Here is a 26,817-nt window from a genome sequence, read left to right on the forward strand (position 1 = left end):
ACTGATGCTAAGTTGAGTCATGGCTCAAGAATTAATCAACTGTGACACAGCTTCAAAATAACTGAGGTGCCACATTATATAGAGTAATAGAGTTTATATGCAAATCCCAAAGAGTCTTATAAAAGGGTTTCTGAAACAAAAGGGCACAAAACTTTAGTACTTAGAAATGTTCCACACTGTATTTCTAATATCCACAGCTCCTCTATTATAAGGCATTCATTACATAAGGGTACTGAATGGAGAAAAAATAAATAACTTTAAAAAGTATTTCCTACATTAAAGTATAGTAATCTAAGGTGATAATTTGATCTCTATACTGCTTTGTTTTCAAGTTGCTATTCGCTCATTGTAACGCTAGGGGCCACCATATGCATGTGTTTTGATAACACACACACACACACACACACACACACACACACACACACACACACACACACACACACACACACACACACACACACACACACACACACACACACACACACACACACACACACACACACACACACACACACACACACACACACACACACACACACACACACACACACACACACTGCCTGCCCTCATTTACAGTACACAGTCACTCTATAGGTGTTCATCTTGGGTGTGTAAAAGGGGAAAAGGAACAGAATACAGATAGAAAATGTCAATCCCACTTAAAAAACACACATAAACCTGTAGTCAAGTTTGTGATTATCTGTTTTGCCTGAGGTGAAAAAAGAAACCCCAACAAAATAGCCAAACACAAACTAGTTGAAGAAGTAGTGCTGTGTGTGTTTAGTTAGTATACACACCACACCTGAGTCTAACGCATGGTCCAACACGTCACAATCTGTTTATAGAAAGCAGTTACTGCAGAAAAATAAAGCAGCGTTTATGTGCCTCTGTGTGTATATTTGAATAAACAGACGGTCTCAATAGTGTAAGACGGAAAGTTTACACGTGGCCAAAATGACTGTCTGATCTGTCCTCCACGATCCAATGCACTTACAGAAACGCAAATAAAACAGGTTTTGTCAAAGTATAAAGTGATTTAACAGCTGCTTTAATAACCACATTTCAAGTTGTGAACGTTGAATGTTAAAATACTCTTTTTTCCTTTTCAGATAGACCTAGAGTCTAAAATAAAGTATTATTGATCTATGGGCAACAGCAATGACTATAGTTAGTAGAGTTCAAATTGTACCAAGTGTTAGTTTAGTTGCACCAAGGAAAGCTAACTGAAGCGTAATTATCTGCAGTTAAAGACATGAACACTGATTTTAAACAGATTTACAGTAACTGTTGGCAGGGCTCGTGTCAAATCTGTTTCTAAAAAAATGTTGTTTCCTGAAGCGTTGCTCTCTGCTGTTGGGTTTACAATAACGTACAGACGGAGATAAGCAGTCCAGGTTAGGGCAAACGACAGGTTCTGGTTCATTTAAAAAAAAACAAAATGGTTGGGGATATTGCTGACAACACCCGAGTTGTGTCCTTATAAATAAATTGTCATGTAAACCTACTGGAAAGGTATACATATGTGTAATAAAGATAGAACTGATCTACTGTTGTATTGGAAGTTAATCGACTGTCCTTTGTATTTCTACTCTTTGTATTATCACAGGAACACACCTCTTTTCAGTCAAAAAAATCGGGTGATTTATTCACCGGGAGGAGTCGAACATACCGCTTCAGATATGTCAGCTGTGCCTCAGTCAGGGGGGGGCAAACAAATGTTTGGTCACATGTTTGATTTGTGGTAGGCCTTGAAAGCTCACAGCTGGGCCGTTTCTCAATGTCGAGTAAAACTGCTGCAGAGCCACTATTTCAAGTATACTACGTCATCGAGTGGCACAGAAGGACTGTTTAAATGCATGTTAAATGCCCAGCATTCTGCGCCACTCTAGAGTGGCGCAGAATGCTGGGCATTTAACATTAATTCTTACCGAGAAGACCAGCCTCACACTTGTCAAAGTTTGCTTCTCTGACTTGGTGGAGAGGCATGGGTTGTAAGTATATGAATGTGAAATGTGTTTATATATAGGGGTTGGGACACTTTTCCCCTTAATTTCATTGCCCAACCATTTCTGTTTCGGGCCTGAAATTGTTCTTGTACATCTTTTACATTTAAGTTATTCATATTCTGTGAACAATGTATTTTATTTTGTTAATAAAGTCCCTATCTTTCAAATTGAAACTGCTCTGCTTGCTAACTTGTATTTGTTGATACCATACTTACTATAGGGATGAATACATCATTATTAAAGCTAATTAACTATAGATTCACTATAAGATCACCATAGCCAACTCTATAGTATTACTATAGTAATTTTCTGTAGTGTGTTCCAAAAAACCATAGAAATAATATATAAAGCACTATAGTGATACTACATAAAACTCAATAGTATAGCTATAATAATGTCCTATAGTGGCTGAAAAACCATAGAAATACTACAGGAAACACTATAGTATAACTGTAACTTCACTATAAGATCACCATAGCCAACTCTATAGTATTACTAAAGTAATTCTCTATAGTGTGTCCCAAAACACCATAGAAATACTATCGCAGTTTTTTGTGGTATTTCTATAGTAATTCTCAATAGTAATACTATAGTGTTTTTTCGTAAGGGCTATGACGTAGTATACTTGAAATAATGGCTCAGCAGCAGGTATACTCGACATTGAGAAACGGCCCTGGTTGGGCTTGTAGTCCTTTTAAAATGGCCGCTCACCATCAACAAATGTCCAAAAGGGGTGGCTTTGAAATAAGGCCCTACACCACGTATACTGAGCATGTGACACCAGTGTAAACAGATAATTCATCTAAGACTGACTTAAAGTGACACTTTCTGAGTTTTCTTTGCAAGTTATTTAGGGTTATATCAAAGTCCATTTAAAAAAAGTGACTACAATAAGTGTAATATAATAATTCATGAGCTAAAACTAGTCGCAGTATCAATTCAGTCAAGGTGCAGAACAGTTACCAGCATTAACAGTCTCAGATGATCATACAGTGATCAAACTGCAGTTTAAAGTGCAGGCTTTAGTACTCGCTAGTCTGCCTTTGTCTCAGCAGCAGGGGGCGCTGCCGCTGAAGACAGCAGTCTGGCAGCTCCGCCCTGAGGCTCCATCGGCCCTTCGCCACCTCCTTCCTCCTCATCCTCCCTCTCCAGCCCCAGTGGAGCCTGTCTTTGTGCCACAGCGTGCCTGGAGCGGGCCCTGTGCCTGCGAGGGTGGAGGAAGAGTGCCGGGTCCGGCATGGCTGTGGGCTCAGCGGGGCCCGTCACTTTCTCTATGGGAACACACTCCCGGGAACGCTCCACTCTCAAAGACGACCTGACGCTTTTACGCTTGGGTTTAACCACGGGAGAGGAAGGGGAGGCTCCCGAAGGCCTCTGAGGAGAGACAGAGATCTGCTCGGCACAGTACTGGGCCCCCTGACTGTTGGCCCGTGCGAGGAGTCCCTGCCTCTGCTGCATTCGCTGGCGATGCAGTTTCTGGCGGGCACCATGCAGCTGGAAGGAGAGGTACGCTGCTGCCTCTGTTTGTTTCTGCAGCTCCGTGTTCAGGATGGTTGAACAGTGGCTGCGGTGTTTCAGCTCCTCCAGGAAATGGCGCTCCTTTTCCTTGAGATTGGCTCTGAGGACTCCCACCAAAGTCCCTTTGTGACTCAGCTCCTGACTCAGCTCTCCAAAGGTGCACTCCTCCTCGTCCAGACGGCTTTCCACGTCCCAACAACGGTTCTCCAGCAACTCCTCCTCCTCCTGCAACTCTGACACACAGAAGGACCAGAAATGTAAACAGACCTATAGGTCTAAAAATAAGAGTTTCTATACATGTGTAACTGAAAAATGGGCCTACATTTGGGCATACATAAATACATTGTGTACCTATCTTTCAAGAGATGAAGAATTACCGAGGTGTAAAATGAGTTGAATGCTCTATCTACAACCTACTACATTTTACAACAAAATCAGCACTTGTATATAGAAACCCTAGACAGCAGCACATACAGTTTAAACACGTGTATGGTATTACCCTGGAGCAGTTTATGGTATTAAACTGAGCATTTGTCGTGCCGCACAAGCTCTAATCCCATGCACATATGATTATAGAGGCGATGCCTTCTGTGCTAGAAAACAGATAAACGTTGGAGTCACTGTTGACTGGCTCTGGAAATGTTCAGCTAAGAGATTCATTATTTTAAATTGGAAGGAGTGTAAACCATGTTCTTATATGGATTTGTGACTGGAGGAACACACGTATCTGCTGAACATGGATCGGCCACATTGCCTGTTAAAAGACTTTGATATTGGTATTGCTGTCTTTTGAATGTCTTTGCATAATGTCTGATCAAATAGATTGTCCTGATCATATGCTGTCTTTGAGTCACGCTATAAAAATATGGAGTAGTTAATGAGGCCAAGTCTGAGAATTTGGGATATCACCAAATTGCTCACATAGTCTGAAACAGATACTCAAAAAATAGAAACATTTAGTTGCATAAGTGCTGTTTAGGAGCTGGAAATGACACATTTATGAAAGAGTAATCTCTATCCCACTCCAAAATGACAGCCCGCTGAGCAATATTTCATCTTAATTCCCTTCATGCTTAGGGATTTGTTTTAAGATGGACTCAAACTATACGCATTCTTATTTTAAATTAACAAAACTGTCATAGTATCCAAAATGATTTCTAAAATTCTTTGGAACAGCAACTCAAAAATCCTTTCAATTTGGACTTTGCATTTCTGTTCTCATGGAAATGTTCAATATCTAAATACATTTCGCATTATGGAAGGGGGAAAATGTGAAAACATGAAAGCATTCATATAGGTTGAGGGAGACCAGCTAGCCAGAACAATTTTGTTGTAGACATCTATTATTTGTATACATAGAGCAAGGTGTAGGCATGCTGCACCACAGATCAATAAGACACCATACTGTGTTTTATATATTTATATATATGTGATACAAACAAAAAATTCCACTTCCTCAATTCCATAACATCAACTACATTTCTCTAAATAGGACAAACCATCACATGAGGCTTCCTTTCACCATGAACTTCAACCTCATCAAGGTCAGATTTAATGCTGAAGTCTGCTTATTATTTTTGCTTCTGTAGACAACATGTGTGCTCTGAGGCATATCCCCCAGAGGAGAGGGAAGTATGAATGAAAAGCCAATGCAGCAACCTCAGGGCTGACTTAGTGGAGGATTACATCCACAGGAGCTGGCACTGAGGCCTCTGCAGATAGAAATAGGTCAGGTTTTCAGGGCAGGAGACTCCCAAAGGCTGCAGGGAGGTTTGGTGAGGCCTGCAGGTGAAACTATGATCCATATTAGGCTTCGTACATGGATAACATCTTTGAGTTTGATGCTGCTTTATCTTATGCTTCATGATATTTCCCTTGCTCTAGCTGTCTCTTATTTTCTGCCTATATAACTTTTCTTTATTGTACCGAGTGATACTTTAGCGTGTTCTATTTCCCATATCCATCCTCAATCTCCAGGATGAATCCTCTGAGGACCGATCAGTCTCAGGTTTTCTGTCGCCCATCACCACACCCAGGTTGAGCTCATATGCTAAGTATAGACTACAGTACCTAATGTGATATTAATATCCTTCCATACGTCTCCTCCACGTCTGCAGCTGACCGCATCCTGCCGCTTTGTCTTTTCCCCTTAATTGCCCTCTTTGCTACCTCTTAATACCTCTCTCCTTCCACCTCTTCCTCTCTCCTTTTCCTGGCTCTACGTCTCTATTGTTCTCAGCAAAGTCTTGTAAATGGACCCTCCCTCTGGGACAACAAGGAAAAACGAGAGCAGGGAAAGAAAAAGAGGATGAATCAATTTGTCAGGGTGGGAGGAGAGCAGAGCGCTGTGCTGTATTGATGGATCTGGGGATAACCTGTCCTGGAAAAGGAGATGGGGTCTAATGGCTCAGTAATGCAGCCACACACGAACCCCCCACATTCATTTCTACAAGCACACACACATTCACACAGCCTTTTGACTTCTCTTCCCCTGCTCTGTCTCTAATTTGGTGTGACAAAATGGTGCCTACTGCTTCCCTGCATCCAGACAACACTGACAGTCTTTGCAGCTGTCTGCATCGGCGAGGGTTGACTGATTTTAAGAGAAATATTGAATAACTGTGAATATTTTTGACTGATGTTGCAATTTATTTACAATATTTGGGGAACTTATAATATATTTTTTACCAAACATTTTAGATTTCTTTAGACTGTTAGATTAGAATATACGATGTGTGTAAAGTATACTCCATTTCCATAAATTCTCATACATTTTCCGCCCTAGCCTTTTTATAGTGAGAATGTGCAGCTCCCCTTTAGCGCTGACAAATCATTTTTTATTTAAACCAAAGAAACACAGATACAGCCATGAGAGACAGAGAGATAGACAGAGAGAGAGAGACAGAAATGGAGAGGAGGGTGGCTGACAGGGATCCATTCCCTGGGGGATGGGAGGGTGGAGAGGACAGAGGTGGCAGAGAGGGATGCAGGCTGTGGTGGATAGGGGGTTGAGGTTGAGTGCGGCCAAAACAAACAAGCCCAAAGAGATGCAAACATGTCTGTTTTTCTATCTTAAGTGCAGAATGAGAGAAAAATATAAACATCAAAGTTTTTTTTTTTAACATACCTATTGGATTCCTTCCTTGAGGCTTCACCTCTAGATCGCTTGTCAACTCTGAAAAACACAAAACCACAGGAGAGAGCCGTTACATAAGACAGAAATACAGTTACACTTAAATGCAGATGTTGAGATGTCTTATTAAAGCTGTATGCTGATATTTTTTTGTGTGCTGCATAACAGATGCTTGATGCAGTTTTCCAGCATATTTTAATAGGGCTCTGTCGTGCCGAGAGATAGGGAGTCAGAGGCGGTGCAAGGAAGAGGAGAGTAACTCAGGTCATGTTGTCCGGTTGCAGTCCGGGAAGAAGAGAGAGAAGCCAGGAGGGCACACAATATATATAGACAACACCTAACATGTCCGTGTGGAAACAAAACTCCAACTGTAGTTCCATGTGTGAATTATGAACCCCAGTGTATTAATGAGTGGTCACTACAGCTCATACATGTGAAGCTAAATCTGAAACTTTACATCATTAGGCGCTTTCACACCACAGTACTTTTCCAACAAAGGTTCATGAGAACTTAGTTCATGAGAACTCTTTAGTTTTCTTTTGTCTTGCCATAAGTTAGTGTCTCTGAATTGTGCACTGGGCTAATGCTAATGCTAATGCGAGAATAATAAAATCGCGGCTTCAGAAAACTTTTTTGGAGTTTTACGGGAGGTGGTTTGCATTCCGCCCAGCCAATCAGACATAGGAACCTTTTTCTCCCACGAAAGTCCCTGCTCTCTAGCAGGGACGGAAAAGGGGGTAAAAAAGGTTCTCATTAACTAATTTTAGTTCCGGCTCTTTTTGGTGTGAACTTCGGAACTATATCGGAACTAAAGTGGGAAAAGTACTGCGGTGTGAACGCGCCTAAAGACTGTAAAGTCCTGTTAAATTACTTGTCACAGTCTGTGGAAAATCTCACTTTACTGCAACCTCAATACGACATAATACCGTTAGCTGTGCAATCCTTTTCAAGAGGAATGCAAACCAAACAAATACCCAAAAAAAAGAAAAAAAACTAGTCAAGCAGAGCTGCTTTTGTCACAACATCTGTTGACACTGGAACATACTGTAGATGAAGTATGTGGTCATAGCCTACATGGCGTTTGTCTGAGAACCAATAATAATAAATGTGATTTATCTTATAGGAAGATATCAAAATGTTATGTCAGGATTATTCTGACCAAAATAATAGTAATATAAAAGTATCCCAATAATCATCAAAATATGGAATCTACTGAAATTACTTTACTTTACATGTTTAACAAACCAATATGTTATTGAATTCTAAATCGGACACACATATTTTTTTTGTGAAAAACAAACATTCTAAAAGTCATATTTCCTATGCTCCCCATGCAGAAAAAAAACCAAAAAACCATTGTGTGAGTTTGTTCTTTCTTACATCATGTAAGAAAGAACAAACTCACACAATGGTTTTTTGTTTTTTTTAATCCTGTATTTTTTTTTAAATAAACCTCTTTTTAGTTTCTATGTTATGAAAGCTAACAACACAGCTTTTACAAGACACACATGTGAAGGATATTTATGTTCATCCTGATCAGTTATAAAATCATACATCGTCTCATGCCGAATTTCTTATAACATTTGTGTCAAAAGTTTTTACTTTCCTTTGAGTGTCGTGTTTCTTCTGATATACTGTGTGTCATGTTGACGACTCACATTAGTCGATGGCCTTTGCATCCATTTGTCTTGTGCAATGAGAAAAAAACAACACTCAGCAGCTTGCTTGCCTCAATGCTAGATTGGAAAATAAATCCATGATTATCTGACTTTTTTTTTAGAGAGCTCAATGAGAGAATCTCCTCCAACATGATTAGGATTATCCAAATATTCCATGATATGATATCTGGCATGCTGGCATTTTTAAATGCTGAATGGATTATATCTCATGTCAGTGCATTACATCAACTAAAGAGTTTAGGTTTTTGAGAAGATAATGTACCAGACTGGTGCTCAGTTTTTCGAAGGGTTGGATTGTCCCTGATAAAAAATATATATATTTAGCTTAAAGTGTATGACAGGTTGTCTGACTGCTGGTCGTGACTGGCCTGTCGGTCATTTCAAATGTCATTTAGGACTACAGGGAAATCTCTACATTTCGCATTCAGCTCACACTCAAACAGCAGTGTTTGTGGTTCCAGATTAGATTAATGAAGCATGGATTTGTTCATTTCAGAAACTTGAGTGTTCAATCAGCCATTAAACTAGTTTAATTAAAAACATCCTTTAAATCTATGAATATCAACTAAATATTTTACTTCTAATTTTACTGGTGATATAAATCAGACTCTAGAACAGCATGTGTTATTATTCCCAGCCTTTCTGCTCCTATTGTCACACCCTTTCTCTCTGCAGTCAGCATTACACGCCCACCCATGCAGCTGGCATGAAGAGAAGAAGACAGATAGGGAGGAAAGGGCGGATAGAGGAACTCCGACAGGCATAGAAAGAAAGCCTGATTGCTGTTTATGTAGTGAATTGATTGCAAAATATGGGAGACTTTGAGAGGTCCTGTCATCTATCATTATCCTCTTTCAGAACTGCCCTGACACATGTCAATCAATCAGAAAAAGAACAGCATACTATAGAAATACAAATCATAGAAATGAGAAAAAGCTATAAAAGATGTCATCAATTGACTGTGAGGAAACACCAGATACAGGATTACACATTTTTATTTAAATCTATACTTGCTAAAAAACAAAAAAGACTAAACTATGCAGACATTGAAAAACAAACAAATAATGTGCCAATTGTGCTTTATTAAAAAAGCTTTATATCAAGCAAGGCTAAAAAGGTAGGTGTTGACTTGATGAGGGTAATTTAACTGCAGAAAGTCGGCTACAGGAATGATGTCTTGAAGAAACAGTTTCACAATGAAAAGGAGGAGCTCAGCACATCCCGAGCTTGGTATGTTTGGTAGTTCTGTCTTATCTCCGACAGCCTCACTGAGCATTCAAGGCTCTGTTTCGTGGTTCGACCTTGAATGTTGCATATCTTGAACGACACATACACACACACCTCATTGATTTCTATGACGCACAACTAACACATTATATTAAAAGAAAAATGACCAAAACAAAGACAGATATTGACTTCCTGATTGTTCAAGGAGAGAGAAGTATAAGAGCCTTTAAGTGGATGAGAAGGAGAGTTGAGGACAATAAAGGCGGTCAGCGGTATAGAGGCAGAGCTAATATGCTCGGCAACATGGGCAGATCAACCTTGCCGTCTCCTTCCAGGCTGCACATTATTGAGCTGGCAGCAAACGCCTACCACAACTGCTGACTGCATTATCCTATCAGAAGCTCCTAGCCCCAATACTGTCCAGCATTACCGCATTGTATATCTTTGAACCTCTTTAAACAGTTACAAAACTGAGATAATTACAATTATATGTGAACCATGGTCTCAAAACTAACACATCCTCAAGTAGGCCTCTCTGGGACTTAAGAATAAATACTTAATCTGGGAGAAAAAAGTGATTGGCAGCATCAAGCGAGATTTACTCTGAAATACTGACTAGCTCTGCACTACCATCAGGCCTCAACAAAATCCATGCTATGCTAATTAGACACAAACCCAACAACAAAGTGTACAACTTAAAAACCTAAAATGTGTAAAAGATATGAGCAAGAAAAAGTATATGGTCTCTGAAGTAACAGAGACTCCCAAATGTTCTGGCTTCACTGTCAACTGTGAAAGAAACAGCAAAGTGTGCATATGCACATATTATACTGTGAAATAACAATCAGAAGTACTAATACAAGACTTTACTGATGCACGTTAAAGAGGACCTATGCATTCTGGGCTTCCTCCTTTCCTGTAGTGTGTTATGTGGGTTTGTGTGCACGCAAATGGTCTACAAAGGCTCAAATCCGAAGGATACAAAATAAAATGCAAAGAGTAAAAAGTAAGCAGTTTATCTCCCACAAAGGAGTTTTTACTTGTATGTGGGTAGAGTCGTAGGACAGAGGGTGTCGTATGCTGTACACACTGTTGAATATTTGTTGTTGAAAGGGGCAAAACACAATAAACTCCCCTTACCCAAGCATATAGTGGCGATTTAATCTTCATTTGGACACAAAACAGTCATTTGCATGCAAAAGCTTTTAACAGATGTTCCCTGAGCATGATCGTTTCATAAGAAGCTCTAAAGATGCTCTGCAGAAAGAGATGTGGTGTATTGATGTCCCTGCTTAAGAAATCCCATAAAAAAACCTTTGAGGAATGTGGAAATTAAAGGCTGTGTTAGATAAAAACTCTGCAGTGCAGATTCAGGATTTCAGCGGCTTCAGGACAAAGATTTATATTTGTGTTGGAGGTTTTTTTCTAAGGAAATATGTTTTCTACTAGGAATATGTAGTGAACTCTCTTGAGACATCTCAAGACACACTTTTTATTACAAAAAAGATTGTCTTTCTGAAGGTCAAGTTCAGACAAACATTGCTTTGATTTTTTGGATATGAACACTCACATATACATGGATAACAATATAAAAATGTGTGACATGAATCTGTCTTCATGTGTTAGTCCCTTTCTCTCCACACACATAATACACGTATTAACGTGCACATTATTATTTTTGGACCAGATGTGATTGTGCAGCAAAGCTACAAAGTGATTGAGGGGGTCGTTTTCTACATAACTGGTCGCATTGGCTCTGAGCCAGCTCGCCCTATCCATCTCCATCACACACACTCACATACAAACACCACACACACACACACACACACACACACACACACACACACACACACACACACACACACACACACACACACACACACACACACACACACACACACACACACACACACACACACACACACACACACACACACACACACACACACACACACACACACACACACACACACACACACACACACACACACACACACACACACACAGTAGCAGCAGCAGTGTGACCCTCGGCCTCACCTGAGCATCGCTTCTGCAGGGAGAGGATCTCCAGGTGGAGGCCGTGCAGTAAAGTGAGGTGTTCCTGTCTCAGGAACACGATGCTCCTCTCCACACTTCCTATCTGCTTTGACAGGCTGTTCTCTTCACCCATGGTCGCTTCTGCAGGGACAGAGGGAGAAAATCAGAAGGATGGGACTGAGAGGTGTTTGTGTTAGCTCCACCATCCATTTCAGCTTCAAAATACTCCCTTTTCCAATCCAACAATAAACTGTAAAACTGCTGAATGTCACTTTCCCACTGGGAACATTGCTTATGTCAGCCACAGAGAGGGAAGTTCTGTATTGAGGTCAAGTGGAAGCTATACATAAGGTAGACATAGCAGAAAACATGCACTAACAATCAGGATGCAGCTTAGTAGACAATGATGACGACTTATCATTAGGTCTGTAGTCGTTGCGAAAATCTATTTTACCGTGTTACGTGCCAAAATCGACTAAATATGGTTAGCAGCTGTTATAGAGCGTCCTCGGATCCGGGCATGCTGGCCTCCACTGCTGCTCCAAATCCTGTGGGCTGCGGCATCCACCCAAACACATGTTATCTGAAGCCTTAACGCGCTTTTCAGCAGCATGTGACGCCGCTGCATCAGAGGACGGAGAGGCTGGAGAGCTGCGTAAAAATGCAAAACCAGCTCGCTGCATGGCACCGCGATCCTCTGGCGAAACCGCTCCCCGCTGCAACCCCGAGCAGCATCAGGAAGAGGAGGATTTGGAAACGCAAAAATCCCACCGATAAAGTGCGCAGATCATTATTATTTTGTTAACAATGAGCACCTTTTATTCTTCTTCCTCGGCCCCAGACAGAGGCATGGAGCTGCTGTGGACGGATGCTGAGCTGGGGATGATGAAAACAAGAGACCGTGGGCAGAACACGCGAGATCATCGTACGACAGACTAAAGACAGCTGATTGGAGGAGCAGCCCCCTCCACCACCCCCCAACCCCCTCCATCAGCTGCACCCTCACCCTGAAGAGGATCAATATAAAGCAAGGGACATTCAATACTGTTATAAGTCATTGGGAAACAAAGGACAGAATTTAAATACAATAAAATACAAGGTGACCTGTACATTTTGGTTTACTTACTGTAATTCAGTCAGCTATAAGACTGTTGGTGTGATTTTACATTCTGTCTGTGTTGGAAAAGGGTCCTGATTTCCAAAGTAAAAGTACAAAAGTATTATTATGAAAATGTACAAAATGTTAAAGTACTCATTGTGCACAATGACGACCCATTACAATATAATGTACATTTAGATAATACTACACTTCTGCATTATACCATATTGTATAGGCTACGTACAAAGAAACGAGTGAGTAGTGGACTAAAAAGTACAACATTTGAATCTGACATGTAGAGAAGAAGTATAAAGTAGCATTAATGGAAATACAAAAAAAAAAGTAATATGTAAAAAAATAACTGATGTACAATACTTAGATGTACTTAGTTACCACCACTGCATTCTGGTAACAGTACTTTTACAATAAGGAGTAGGTTCACTCCACCGCTATTTAGTATTCACAAGTATTTATTAGTCTAGACCTTTTTGACTTGAGTATTGTTCATTACATAAACCTAAAAGCTGCTTACAGATGTCAGACAAATGAATTTAACTGAAAACCTTCTGCATGTGTCAATGACAGAAAAACACATTGTTGTTCTTGTGTGTATTTTTAATTTTGACATTGAACAAAAAATGTTAATATATAAACATATAAATTGGAGCTTTAATTACAAAACAATCAGCCAAAACATGAAAAAATAAAAGCTGTTATATTTACAATTCAAGGCATAATTCAGTAAAACGTGACACTTTAATGCTCTGAGTAAAGAGGAGGATTTTGCTTTCACAACCTTACAGGGTCGACTGTTTCAGTATTCGGATGTTTCAGGTCTTAGACATGAGGCACAGTGTCAATAGTCTTCACTGTTGTTATGAATTTTCTTTTTTCATACTTAACAATAGACAATATTTCACCAACCACCATAAAGTTAAAAAGAAGCCTATAAATGAACAAGCAACGGCATAAAACTGGTATGATTTGTTGGGTGTGATAAAGAATCAGATTCTGGGAGATCAATGCAGTCAACATTAACTGTGTATAATGAGAAATGGGGATATGGCAACACAACTTAATAACTGCTGCCACTTTCTCCTAAAATGTTCTTGTGTTCACTACCCACAAATATAACACCATATAATAATCCTGCGGCCTGGGGCCAATCATAATTTAAAGTTCAGACTTCATTGATATATTTCATCACAATTCCTAAAATGCACAACATCGTGTATAATTCCAATTCCAATACAACTTTAAAACATTCACAAATATGAGCTCAGTTGTGAGAAGGAACTTCAAATTTCAACTGGTGTCTTCACTACAAACAAAAAGTAAAGCTGCCTGAAGCATTGAAAAATTATTTAAAAAAACGAAATTGCAAATCCACATTCACAATATAATTTCACAAGGCAGTTACTTTTGATCCTAATATCACTCACGACAACACTAATCAAAATGTAACGCCTCCCTCCGAATCAGTGCCGTTTCTTTAGTGAATTGATGTCTTAATTTTAACGTTGACAGATTTAAAGGCTGTGTGTGTCATTTTGTGAGCTATATTTACAACATGTTTCTCAGCATGACCCTCTCGGTCATTATGTTTGCAATGTGATTGGACAGGCTGGATTTAGGTGTTTGAACATGATCGGTTCAAAATGACTATGAGCATCCTCCATTGGACGTTAGTTAATGTAAATGTAAGACCCACATCGGCACAGTGCCTCACAAACAACACGACTCACGCAATCATGTCAGTTTCACTATAATCAAAACATTCAATAACTTCTTTTTAGTACAAATAAATTACAAAATACCCCCAAAACAATGATTTCACAAAAAAAAAACACAAAGCAAAACATAAATGGCTGCAGATTTTTTTCATGCTGTATGAGCACTGGGATGCTGTGAATAGTGGTTAGAGCAGCCGTGTGTGAGGTTTGCTGTAATCACAGATCTCAGGACCAGGATTGATTTCTGTATTTCTTCAGGCATATAAAGAGGCAGGAGGCCCACGTCTACAAAGACGTTACGAAACAAAGACACCTCTGATGTTCTTGAGAGGGGATGTGGAGGAGTGTGCTGTCCCCTAAAGGCCAAATGAAGAAAAACATCTCCGCCTGTCTGAAAACTCCTACGGCAAACTCACTTCACCAAGAACACCATATATTAAAAACATTCAAAACATTTGTGTCAGTATCTTGGAGCAATTCTTATGGTCATTCAGCGTCTACTGTTTCCATTTCACAGGTTTCAAGGAGTGAAAAATACAGCAGATTATATTTTAAGAATGAGGGTTATACTGGAAATATATGTATAATATACATTTAAATCCTGCTAATCTTTCGTGCTAACTTCTTTGTCTTTTATTATGCTGCTGTAACACTAAAAACAATAAAGATTTATCTTATGCACGACATATTTGTTGCTGTTTGGTTCATGATTTTTTATTTACTTTTCCTATTTTAATACAATTTGGCAAAAGCATTCACAACCTTAAGTGTTTGGTTACAATATAACAAGCTGTACTGCATTTTGTGATCGATCCTGATCTGTTTTATGTAGGCCTACATGTTACTTCAAAGTATTCACCATATTACTGTTTCTATCCTGCTTGATATGCTTGCAGAGAAATACCGTTTGTATGTACAATTTGTTTTTGTTTTAAAAAATAACTGAAAACTGACAGCAAACTTGTGTAAGAATGAGCCAAATCATTGTTAAAAGCTTTCTGAGGTAGCAGGCAGTTTTTCGGTAGAGGACGTGTTGGATTAAAAAAGACTTTTGCGGAGAGAGATGTGAACAAACCCACAACAGTATCATATAATGTATAAATAAAATGTTATTGTTAAGATATTTGCTATGGAAATATAAAGGATTGTTGGCCGGTTTGTGTAATGAACAGTGTGTCTTCACTTAAGCTACATTTTAGAACAGATTTAGCTTAAACACTCTGTGGGAAATAAGGCGTTGGATGTTGTTTTTCAAGGCATGACATAAACCTCCATTTACCTTTAGAGAGCCAATACTGGCACAGAGATGATTAAACCACACATAAATACACAAGCCTACATTTAAAACAACAACTAAATGTTTCTTTAACATATTGACCTGTGTAATCTGTGTTTGATGTCAGGACATTTAAGTACTACTTGTGTGCATGTACCTATACAGTATCAGAGATTAAAAATATTTCCTATAGCTTTAGGTATATTACACACAAACTGCCAAATCTCAGCCACAGGGCGTTAACATACAATGAGTCTGTGTATTTATCATAATCCTTCCCCTCTTCTCTACATATCCTTCTCCTTCTTGTTCTCCCGGGTGCTGCTCTTCAAAAAGTCGCTCCTGAGTAGCCGACAGAACAGCACGATATTCATGACCGTCATGACGGCCATGCCGACGCTGCCCAGAGTGTAGGCCATGAGCGGCACGTTGTCCCTGTTGAGCACCAGCCAGCGGGTCATCCAGGCCAGCGTGTTGATGCGGAACACCACGTACGTGCCCAGGTTGATGATGCTGTTGACGCGGTACAGCGTGCTCGTGGCGTTGCCGGCCATACGCAGCATTTGCCTGAGGTGGAGGAACACAGAGTTTATCTCCACCATCAGGGCCACCACGGAGAAGCCCACGTAGCGGCAGGTGAGCACGGAGAAGCCGAAACAGGTGATCACCTGCAGAGGAAGAACAGAGGAGGAAGAGGAAGGTTAATATTAGTTTGGCAGAGCATAGAACCAAAAGTGCATACATTTTCTATGTGTATAATGCATTATAATATTTTGATAGCACTGTCAAAATATAGTTGTCTTGATTAAAAAAAGCGTAAATTATAAATATTCATAACTCTTTATAACAATATAAGAAAGATTTTATAATACAGATATATGTTTTTTATATAATTGTGATACTTGACAAAAAAGTAATAATGTCATGATAATTGTAATAAAACATAATGACGGAGTGACCCTCTGCACTTATCTAAAGGTTAGTGATATAAGAAGATCATAATGCATTATAAGTACTTTTATGATGCATTATGGGCAAATAAAGATGCGGGTATGCTACTCCATGCTTAGCCTCCCCGTCACCGGACACCTCTATTTGGTCGTTTTTTTTTCTCCTCTCTTCATTTTCCCCTCCTTACTTGTCGAATCCCACTTCTGACACCACTTGTGAACGACGTCACTTGAGCGGCCCGACCAAGTAAGGAGACAGAGGCAGAACGTCTTGATACAACCCGGTGTGGGTATTTATTCATCAGTTGGTGCCTGGTCGCCCACATCAATATTTCACAATGACTGTCTCCCACACTATTTCCCCCCAAATGAGCCCAACATGCCACCCTTTATAGCCTCACCCATCGGCCCGTACCATCCAAAAGGGGTGGCATGTGCAGAGATGGTCAGCTCAGATAAGGACCGTAGTTATTCACAAAACATCCTTTACTGGAGAATGACAAACATCCTTTACTTACATTCTATTTAATTACGGTATGAAAAGAAAACCCGTTCTAAACTAACACGCCAAATGTACCTAATAACAAATCACCCCCGCCTCCAACCTGCTCCTTTGACCCCATCCGGAACGATAAAAAGGACCCGCTGTTTCCCCGGGGACCCTTTACGATGACGGACCTTGGGACCGGAGACGGGAGAGCAGGCGGAGGTGAGTGTTATGATGTTGACTGTTATAGGAGTAACCTGTACCATTAATGCACCTTATATATCGTGACCTTTACACACTAAACATATCCCTTGCACATAATCTCAACCGCTGTCAATCTACACAAACCAACACTTTTGGCGCTCTTGCTATAACTCCCCTTTCTTTCCAGGTGGAGCCGAGAGCCCGACCAGCGTCTGCCAGACGACATCACAATTTAATACAGTTGACTCATTTAATACCCACTACATCAATGAACAGTATAAAATGTGCAAATAGGCAATGTTTGACTGTACTGTGCAAATCCCCATGTGCAAGATTACACAGCCCGAAGCCGTGGCGAAGTTACCTTCGTCACATTTCCTTCCCCCTCTCCCCAGGAAGCACAGTGTTCTAACCGTTTTGGCTTCGGGACAACCAGTCAGCTACCAGGTTTGACTTCCCCGGCCGGTACCTGACCGTAAAGTTATACGGCTGCAAGGCAAGGTACCACCCGGCGATACGCATGTTTGCGTCCTTCATCTTGTGAAGCCATTGAAGTGCACGATGGTCTGTCTCCAGGATGAACTGCCGTCCGAGAAGGTAGTACCTCAGGGAGTCGATGGCCCACTTCATCGCCAGGCACTCCTTTTCAATGGTCGAGTACCTTGTCTCCCTGTCCAACAGCTTCCGACTGAGGAAAACCACCGGTTTCAGCTCCCCATCCACTTCCTGTAGCAATACCGCTCCAAGGCCTACCCCTGAGGCATCTGTCTGAAGGGTGAATAGCTGTTCAAAGTCTGGTGAGTGAAGGACCGACTCAGTGGTAATGGCTTGCTTCAGATCCTTGAAAGCTCTGTCACAGTCCTCGTTCCAGCGGACTTTGGCTGGCACCGAGGCCTTGGTGAGGTTGGTCAACACCACTGCTCTTTCTGACAGCTGAGGGATGAACTTCCGGTACCAATTGACCAACCCCAAGAAGGACTTTACCTTCTTCTTTGTGGTTGGCACGGGGTAGGCGGTAATCGCTTCGATCTTACTCAGTTGTGGGCGGATGACACCTCCCCCAATGACGTAGCCCAGGTACTCCACCTCTTCCTTGGCAAAGGCGCATTTACGGGGGTTGATGGTCAGTCCAGCAGCTTGGATCGCATGGAGGACCTGTTGTAGGTGATCCCTGTGTTCTTCCCATGTTTGGCTGAAGATCACGACATCGTCCAAGTAAGCTGCGGAAAATGTTGCAAACTCCCGCAGTACTTGGTCCATGAGCCTCTGGAAGGTCGCAGGGGCACCATGCAGTCCAAAGGGCATTACCCGGAACTGGAACAGTCCAAACGGGGTAGTAAAGGCCGTCAGCAGCTTGGCCTCCGGTGCCAGTGCCACCTGCCAGTACCCCTTGGTGAGGTCCAATGTGGTGATGAACTTTGCTCGTCCCACCCTCTCTAACAACTCGTCGATTCTTGGCATGGGGTATGGGTCAAACTTCGAGATGCTGTTAAGATATCTGAAGTCAATGCAAAATCGTAACGAGCCATCTTTCTTTGGTACAAGCACCACTGGACTGCACCACTCACTGGTTGACACTTCGATGATCCCCAGCTCTAACATCAGCTTTATCTCCTTCTTCAGGGCCAGCACCAACCGTTCAGGGATACGGTAGCTTTTCTTTCGGCTGGGAGCAGTCTCCCTGAGGTAGATGTTGTGCTGGACCCGATTGGTGAAACCAGGCTGCTCGGTGAAAAGCTCTGGATCCAATAGCTCTTTGATTTCTTCTTGCTGGACCGATAGGAGATGTGTTACATCCAATAGACCTGGTTCAGGTAGGTCCGTGGGGAAAAACTGCTCCTCCACCTCCTCTTCCCCCACTGGCTGTATGAAAAAGTGTTGCGATGCGGTGTCTGGTGGATCTTGGAATCCTTTTAGCAGGTTGATATGAAACGTCTGGTGCTTCTTGGTTCTGTCCGGCATATGGATTTCATAGTTGACTGTTCCGACCTGTCTGGTGACCTCATATGGGCCCTGCCATCTAGCCAGCAGCTTGCTCTCACTGGAAGGTAACAGCAACAGCACCTTCTGCCCAGGTTGAAACACTCTTTCTCTGGCCTTCTGGTCATACCAGGTTCTCTGAGTCTTTTGGGCATTCATCAGGTTCCCCTTGGCCAGGGCTGCCATTTTCTCCAACCGCTCCCTCATCTTGACCACGTAGGATACAATGTTTTCACCGGCAGGCTTCGGATTCTCCCAGTGGTCTTTAAGCAGATCCAGGGGACCTCTCACCTCATGTCCATACAGCAGTTCAAAAGGTGAGAACCCGGTTGAGGATTGTGGCACCTCCCGGTAGGCGAAGAGGAGGTATGGCAACCACTGGTCCCAGTCGGCACCTGTCTCTGAAACAAACTTGCGCAGCATGCTCTTCAAGGTCTGGTTGTATCGCTCGACAAGGCCGTCCGTTTGGGGGTGATAAGGGGTGGTCTTAATGCCCTTTACTCCTAGCAGCTGATACACCTGCTTCAGTAACTTGGAGAGAAAGTTTGTGCCGCAGTCCGTAAGTATCTCTCTGGCTATGCCTACCCTAGAGAATAACTGTAGTAGGCAATTCGCCACATACCTGGCTTTAACAGATCTCAGGGGAAACACTTCGGGGTAGCGGGTAGCATAGTCACAAATTACCAGTATGTAGCGGTTACCCGCTGCACTTCTCTCTAAAGGCCCAACTACATCCATACCTATTCTTTCAAACGGAGTTTCAATTATGGGCAAGGGCTGTAACGGGGCTTTAGCTACCCTTTGCCTAGATGTAATCTGGCAGGTCTCACAGGCCTGGCAAAACTGGGACAGCTGGGTGTACAGGCCTGGCCAGGCAAACCGACGACCCACTCTGCACAGTGTTTTATTAAATGCCATGTGCCCTGCCCAAGGAACTGAGTGGCCGAGTTCCATTACCGTGTTTCGGAGTAACTGGGGTAAAGCTAATGCTTCAATCTCACCCTGACGGCGGTACATAATACCCTGTTTAATGAGGTAAATAGCATCCTCCTTAAATCCTGCATCTGCTGTTTTTACACCATCAACCTCTGACACTTTCTCAAACCACTGTGTAAGGGAAGGGTCCTTCCTCTGTAGCTCACCTACATCGGGGGGAATCTGAATGTCTAGCGGGTGACTAGGTACAGGGAGCTCTATGCTTTCCCTAGGGGCCGCCAAAAATTTGTCCCTGCGTTTCTGCGCTTTGGACAGGCGCTGCTTGTTTGTACCTGCCTTGAGCTCAGAATTATAAAATGGTAGCTCACCAAGGGTCGCCTTTGCCGTCTGCGCCCTTGTAGCGACATTACACATCCTAATCTGGGTGTCTGAGTTTACCTTGAACTCCCCATCGGAGGGATTGGGCTTCCCGGGCACTTCTACACTCTGGGGATCCAAGGGAATGACTGGTGGAGGAACTGATAGGGCACTTGGTGATGGCTGTTCTTGCACAAGATCTAGCAATGTTGGAACATCCAGGCCTAAAATGACTGCATAAGGCAGCTTGGGTGCTAGTGCCACCGGAAGAAGGAAAGTCTGCCCCCCGACAGTCAACTACACCTCGGCGGTGGGGTAAGGCTTTTCATCGCCGTGGATGCAACTGATGGTAGCTTTATCAGGGGCCCACTGATCCCTGCCAACAAGACTTGACCTCACCACTGTCTGGAAACTGCCACTATCCACCAGTGCTTCCTCACGCTGACCATTGATGAGTACCGGAACTATCCGTGCTTTTTCCTGCCTAACTACTGGCTTCCTGGTGGGTCTCGGAACAGTGCAAAGAAGAGAGGGCTTACTCTGCCTAGCCACTGGGCATGTGGGTCGTGTGTGGCCCACCTCATTACAATGATAGCACCTTACTTCTGGCTGAACCTGCCTCTTAGCATAGGTCATTCGACTTGGCGTGGCTTGCTTGCCGCTGCTATTGCTACCATAGGTGTAACCACTACCCTTTTCACCCCCAAAAGCATTACTTTTGCCCGACGGGTATCGGTTCTGGCAGTTCGCAAAGCTTTTGCTTTCTGTCCTTGCTGAATGAAATACTTCAGCGAGGCGGGACGCTTCCTCCGCAGACTTAGGATCATGTTCCCGGATCCAAACTTCCATCTCTGGGTTCACCATGCGTAGGAACTGTTCAAGGATGAGTATCTCACAAATGTCTTTGATGCTGGACGTCTCAAACCTCACCCACTTGCAGAAGAGGTCCTTCAGTCGGACGTACAGCTCACGTGGGGTCTCGTCCTGTTGGATGTCGAGGGCCCGAAACCTCCGTCTATAGGTGTCAGCGGTGATTTCGTACTTGGCCAGGATTGCTGCTTTGACTTGCTCGTAGTCCTCAGAGTCACTAATGTCCATTAGCACGTACGCACTGCGTGCTTTACCAGTCAGCAGGGGAACCAATCGGACAGCCCATTCTTCTTGGTCCCAACGACAGACCTGGGCCATGCGTTCGAAGGTGGTTAGGAACTGTTCAACGTCTTCATCTGGCCCCAGTGGCCACAACTTCGGCTCGCGGTGAAGCGGTGGTTCTCTCTGACGTCTTGGCGACCTTCGCCTGGATGAAGACGTCTGCTCCCGATCATCACCGAAGTCCCCTCTTCTTCTGGGCCGCTCCTCATCACTGCCTTGCTCTGTTGGCGGCCCCGCTCTCATCTCAGATACCTGGTCTTGAAGCTGCTTCTGAGACTGCATGAGTGCTTTCATCATCTCAGACAGTTCCTCAAACCTGTCCCTTGGTTCACCAGCCGTGGCCCCCTGGTCAACTCCATGCTTAGCCTCCCCGTCACCGGACACCTCTATTTGGTCGTTTTTTTTTCCTCTCTTCATTTTCCCCTCCTTACTTGTCGAATCCCACTTCTGACACCACTTGTGAACGACGTCACTTGAGCGGCCCGACCAAGTAAGGAGACAGAGGCAGAACGTCTTGATACAACCCGGTGTGGGTATTTATTCATCAGTTGGTGCCTGGTCGCCCACATCAATATTTCACAATGACTGTCTCCCACACTATTCCCCCCAAATGAGCCCAACATGCCACCCTTTATAGCCTCACCCATCGGCCCGTACCATCCAAAAGGGGTGGCATGTGCAGAGATGGTCAGCTCAGATAAGGACCGTAGTTATTCACAAAACATCCTTTACTGGAGAATGACAAACATCCTTTACTTACATTCTATTTAATTACGGTATGAAAAGAAAACCCGTTCTAAACTAACACGCCAAATGTACCTAATAACAAATCACCCCCGCCTCCAACCTGCTCCTTTGACCCCATCCGGAACGATAAAAGGACCCGCTGTTTCCCCGGGGACCCTTTACGATGACGGACCTTGGGACCGGAGACGGGAGAGCAGGCGGAGGTGAGTGTTATGATGTTGACTGTTATAGGAGTAACCTGTACCATTAATGCACTTTATATATCGTGACCTCTACACACTAAACATATCCCTTGCACATAATCTCAACCGCTGTCAATCTACACAAACCAACACTTTTGGCGCTCTTGCTATAACTCCCCTTTCTTTCCAGGTGGAGCCGAGAGCCCGACCAGCGTCTGCCAGACGACATCACAATTTAATACAGTTGACTCATTTAATACCCACTACATCAATGAACAGTATAAAATGTGCAAATAGGCAATGTTTGACTGTACTGTGCAAATCCCCATGTGCAAGATTACACAGCCCGAAGCCGTGGCGAAATTACCTTCGTCACAAACAATATAAGAAAGATTTTATAATACAGATATATGTTTTTTATATAATTGTGATACTTGACAAAAAAGTAATAATGTCATGATAATTGTAATAAAACATAATGACGGAGTGACCCTCTGCACTTATCTAAAGGTTAGTGATATAAGAAGATCATAATGCATTATAAGTACTTTTATGATGCATTATGGGCAAATAAAGATGCGGGTATGCTACTATTTGGAGTTTTGAAACTGACAAATTTAATTTGAATTTTTTTAACCGATAACACTATACCATTATGCATTTTTGTTAACAGAGATCAGTTTGACAAGTGGATCAAATGAAAAATAATCAAATATAATATCCTTAAATGAAGGGAATGGTCTTGAGTTTAGATGAAATTGTGACTTTAGGAAAATGTAAATAATTTCCATATTTTAATCATTGTATGCTTTATCTCACCTAAGACAGTAATTTACGTAAGGACCTTGTGGAAGGACACCGCCCACATAACACATTTCTGCTGAGCAGTGCTTATGAAAGTTTATGACTAACATACAAATCTCCACAAGATGGCAGACATCCCTCAAACACAGTCTGACAGAGGCAACTCCACTACTGCCTGCTGCTGACATTACACTGAAGGATCACAGGCGTATGATGTGTGGTGACGATGACGACAGAAGTGAAAGCTGCCGTCTAACACTCACACTGCAGCTGTGTGCAGGCCTTAAATGTGTCTGACAGAAATATGTTCACACAAAAACAGCCTGTGCAGCCAACTCTTCACAGGAGCCGGGACCAACTCTGCACAACACATTCAGCAGCTTCATTCACACTCAGAGCACACTCGCAGTGATGCGGGGGGGGTACTCTGTTCTCCCACAAAGTACTTCTGCTACCTTCTTACAGGACGGCAACTAAAGATTGTTTTTTAAATGTCATTGAATCGGGCAATTAATTTCTAGATACATTGATTAATTGTTTAGGTAAAAAAAAGAGAAAAAAACTCAAAGTAAAGTCAAAAGTATCCAGATACTCAAAATACTCAAGCCTTTGAGTATTTTGTTTCAAAGACTCAAAGGCTTTACTATTAGATGCACAACAGCTACAGTGTAGTTTTGGCAGTATACATCTTAGTTCCTTCCAACAATGCAACAAACAATACTTAAGACATAAAAGGAGATACACAAATAAAATAGTGCAAGACAAAAAGGGTTGCAAGTAAGTAGCAGGAATAGGAAAGAGTATGTAAATATAAAATTGAATAAATAAAACAGAGTGCCAAATTAAATACTGAGTGATACTTTTTTTCTTAAGTATATGTGTAGGAGCCATGAAACATGTTTGTTTTAATATAAGATATTTGTTTAAGCACGATTGATTGATTGTGGCTTGGGTCACATGGAGATGGGCGGCACTCATTATAATCCTGTTCACCTGCGTGAGGTGTGTGTGGAAGAGAGGGTGACACAGGGTCGTTGTACTTTTTGTTGACCGCAAGTTGAAATGATTAATATGATCAATGCTTTGATTAATATAACGATGTACATGTCCAAGGAGAATAAGTTGATCATCCCAGTTTTCATTAAACCACATTATTTTACAACAGAGTGTTTGATCTCAGCAAGTACTTTTTTGTAGCGTGTCACACAATATCAAACAGGCCCGGCCTCAGCCTCTCAGCGACTTTGTTTGTTTCCTGCTGTCGCTATATTTTGTAAGAAACTCAAACACTTAGTTTAATATGATATAAAGCAGGTCATCTCCATATGTGTGAGGATTACAACAGCGGATTTTTCAAATGTAATGATTCTTCTTTCCAATCGGCTAGTTTGATTAGCTAATTTAATAGTTTAAGATCTACCATCTATGCTGCCATGTTTTAAAATCGGGAGTGAATTGTGGAAGTGAGGATAATGAAGATGGGAATTGAAGGAGGAGTGAGAGACTGACCATGAACCGTCAGTCATGGCTCAGTTTTAGAAGCATCTTGTGTGTTGTGTCAGTAGAGATTGTGTGTTGTGTTCAGGTCACCGGATGCTCTCTCTAATGTCAGTCATGCGATACACTGTTGTGCAACAGACCATGTGAGGAAAGTCTGGAGCACAATATCTTGCTACAAAGTAGTCATTATAGTCATTTTTATCCATATAGCGATACATCTAAATTCCCAAATATCTTCAGGGGGCTATAACATCTGAATCGCAGATGTAACCCTCTGTCCTTACAACCCTCACCTACACATAAATAAAAACTCTAACCAAACATTTTTCCAATTGCTAACAGTAAAGTACCTTTGAAAAATCTAATTCAAAATGTCATCACAAGGGTTTGTCGTGGCACAGATCAAGCATGGGGTCCTGGCCACGTCTTGTCAGAGACGTTATCTTGTCATAGACTTAAATGTAAGTCAAGGGGAACATTGAAGTGTATTGTATGGGGTGCTACAGGTCATACAAATTACACATATTCTTGTGTTGCACAGTCAGACATCACCGGCCTCATAAAAAAACATAATTTCATTGTGGATTCTTCTAATGAATAATAAAAACGGATATGAGGAAGGGCAATGACTCACACACACACTCCCAAGATAATAACAGTACCAATCAAAACCTACACCTGTCACGTTATAATGACAGTGATAATGAACGCTTCAACGAACACTTACAGTGACGACAGTGAACGCACCGCACATTGCAAACACAAACCGCCTGCCTCATCAAAATCAGCGTGTTGGGAGGAAAACAGTTATGTCAACAGAACATGTGGCTTTTCAGTATGAAACAAAGGCAAACACACACACACACACACACACACACACACACACACACACACACACACACACACACACACACACACACACACACACACACACACACACACACGTGAGATCACAATGCAGTGTTGGTCATTCTCCAGTGACATTGCACTTGGACAGGTTTCAGCATTACAGGTGATACAGATGCTGAGTCTGAAAAAAACCTGAACATGGCAACGACTAACGGATCTGGTAGCTAATCACGTGTCTGCTGATCATTGCAGTCGATTTAATAATCATTGGATTGGCTTTGGTTCCAAAAAAAGGCTTAAATAAACCAAATTGACTGATTAAAGTTTTTAAAAAAATGAGTTTTCCTTGATTTGTATTTAGCTTACAGCACACTAAAGAAATTAGACTAGCAAATGTTAGTTTATTTTTTATTTAAAGGTGAATATTAAACACCATATGTAGATTAAACCCCTTATTAGCTTACATAGTCAACTATCAGAAGAAAAATAATTCACAAACAAAATAACACCGCGCATTGAATATTTATCCAATATCTTATCAAACATACATAAGAGGACTGCGGTCAAATTATGAAACACGTTATAAGAACTCTAATTGTTTTCAGTTTACAACCCCAATACCTGTAGTAAAAAAAATGCATGAATGAGTGAGGTGTGTTATAAAAACATCCATCCATGTTGGTTCAAACCAAAGCAAAAGCAACGACGGCATGACCTCACAGACCCTCATCTGTTACCCTGAACATGCGATAACAAGACCCTACATCCGGATTAACCTCTATAACATTTAACTTTTATTCAACCAAAGCCACATCACAGTTTAGTGTGGCTTATATGAAGTGTAATCTGACCCAGGAAGATAAGAGGTGATACAACATGGGACGAGGAAGGTCATAAAAAAACTCTTATTCAACGCTAAAATAAGATGATAAGCACAAATTAAGTAACAAAGCTATTTGTT

At 41.9% G+C, this 26,817-nt stretch overlaps 2 protein-coding genes and 1 long non-coding RNA gene across 4 annotated transcripts in view; 1 reads left to right on the plus strand and 2 right to left on the minus strand.

Moving 5' to 3' along the window:
• Positions 1-512: 512 nt before the first annotated feature.
• ccdc92ba (coiled-coil domain containing 92Ba) lies at positions 513-12,681 on the minus strand. Of its 2 annotated transcripts, none has more exons than XM_034098095.2 (4): positions 12,416-12,681; positions 11,601-11,741; positions 6,652-6,699; positions 513-3,757 (listed from the first exon to the last, which is right to left on the minus strand). In XM_034098095.2, exons 1-4 carry the CDS (start codon positions 12,522-12,524, stop codon positions 3,039-3,041), a joined length of 1,017 nt encoding a protein of 338 aa, XP_033953986.1. In that variant the 5' UTR covers positions 12,525-12,681; the 3' UTR covers positions 513-3,038. The 2 variants fall into 2 exon arrangements, with proteins under 2 accessions (XP_033953986.1, XP_033953987.1); XM_034098096.2 differs by having other exon boundaries at positions 12,055-12,495.
• LOC117457853 (uncharacterized) lies at positions 3,693-12,521 on the plus strand. Its single transcript, XR_004553368.2, has 3 exons — positions 3,693-3,781; positions 5,017-5,068; positions 12,442-12,521. It is a non-coding gene; the product is annotated as an uncharacterized lncRNA (long non-coding RNA).
• A 637-nt stretch (positions 12,682-13,318) lies between the features above and the next one.
• Positions 13,319-26,817, minus strand: part of tlcd2 (TLC domain containing 2) — a 34,743-nt gene continuing 21,244 nt past the window's right edge. Inside the window, exon 4 of the mRNA XM_034098195.1 lies at positions 13,319-16,376. Coding sequence (XP_033954086.1) covers positions 15,996-16,376 — 381 coding nt within the window. The 3' untranslated portion in view covers positions 13,319-15,995. The remainder of the gene's footprint in view (positions 16,377-26,817) is intronic.

The sequence above is a fragment of the Pseudochaenichthys georgianus genome, chromosome 13, assembly GCF_902827115.2.
Source record: "Pseudochaenichthys georgianus chromosome 13, fPseGeo1.2, whole genome shotgun sequence".
Lineage (NCBI taxonomy): Eukaryota > Metazoa > Chordata > Actinopteri > Perciformes > Channichthyidae > Pseudochaenichthys > Pseudochaenichthys georgianus.

Coding starts and splice junctions, on each gene's coding strand:
- ccdc92ba (XM_034098095.2), bottom strand. CDS start 12,524: ATGATCTCGCGTGTTCTGCCCACGGTCTCTTGTTTTCATCATCCCCAG. Junction 11,742..12,415: donor CCGAGGAAGAAGAATAAAAG/GTGCTCATTGTT, acceptor CTGTCCCTGCAG/AAGCGACCATGGGTGAAGAG. Junction 6,700..11,600: donor CCTGCAGAAGCGATGCTCAG/GTGAGGCCGAGG, acceptor TGTGTTTTTCAG/AGTTGACAAGCGATCTAGAG.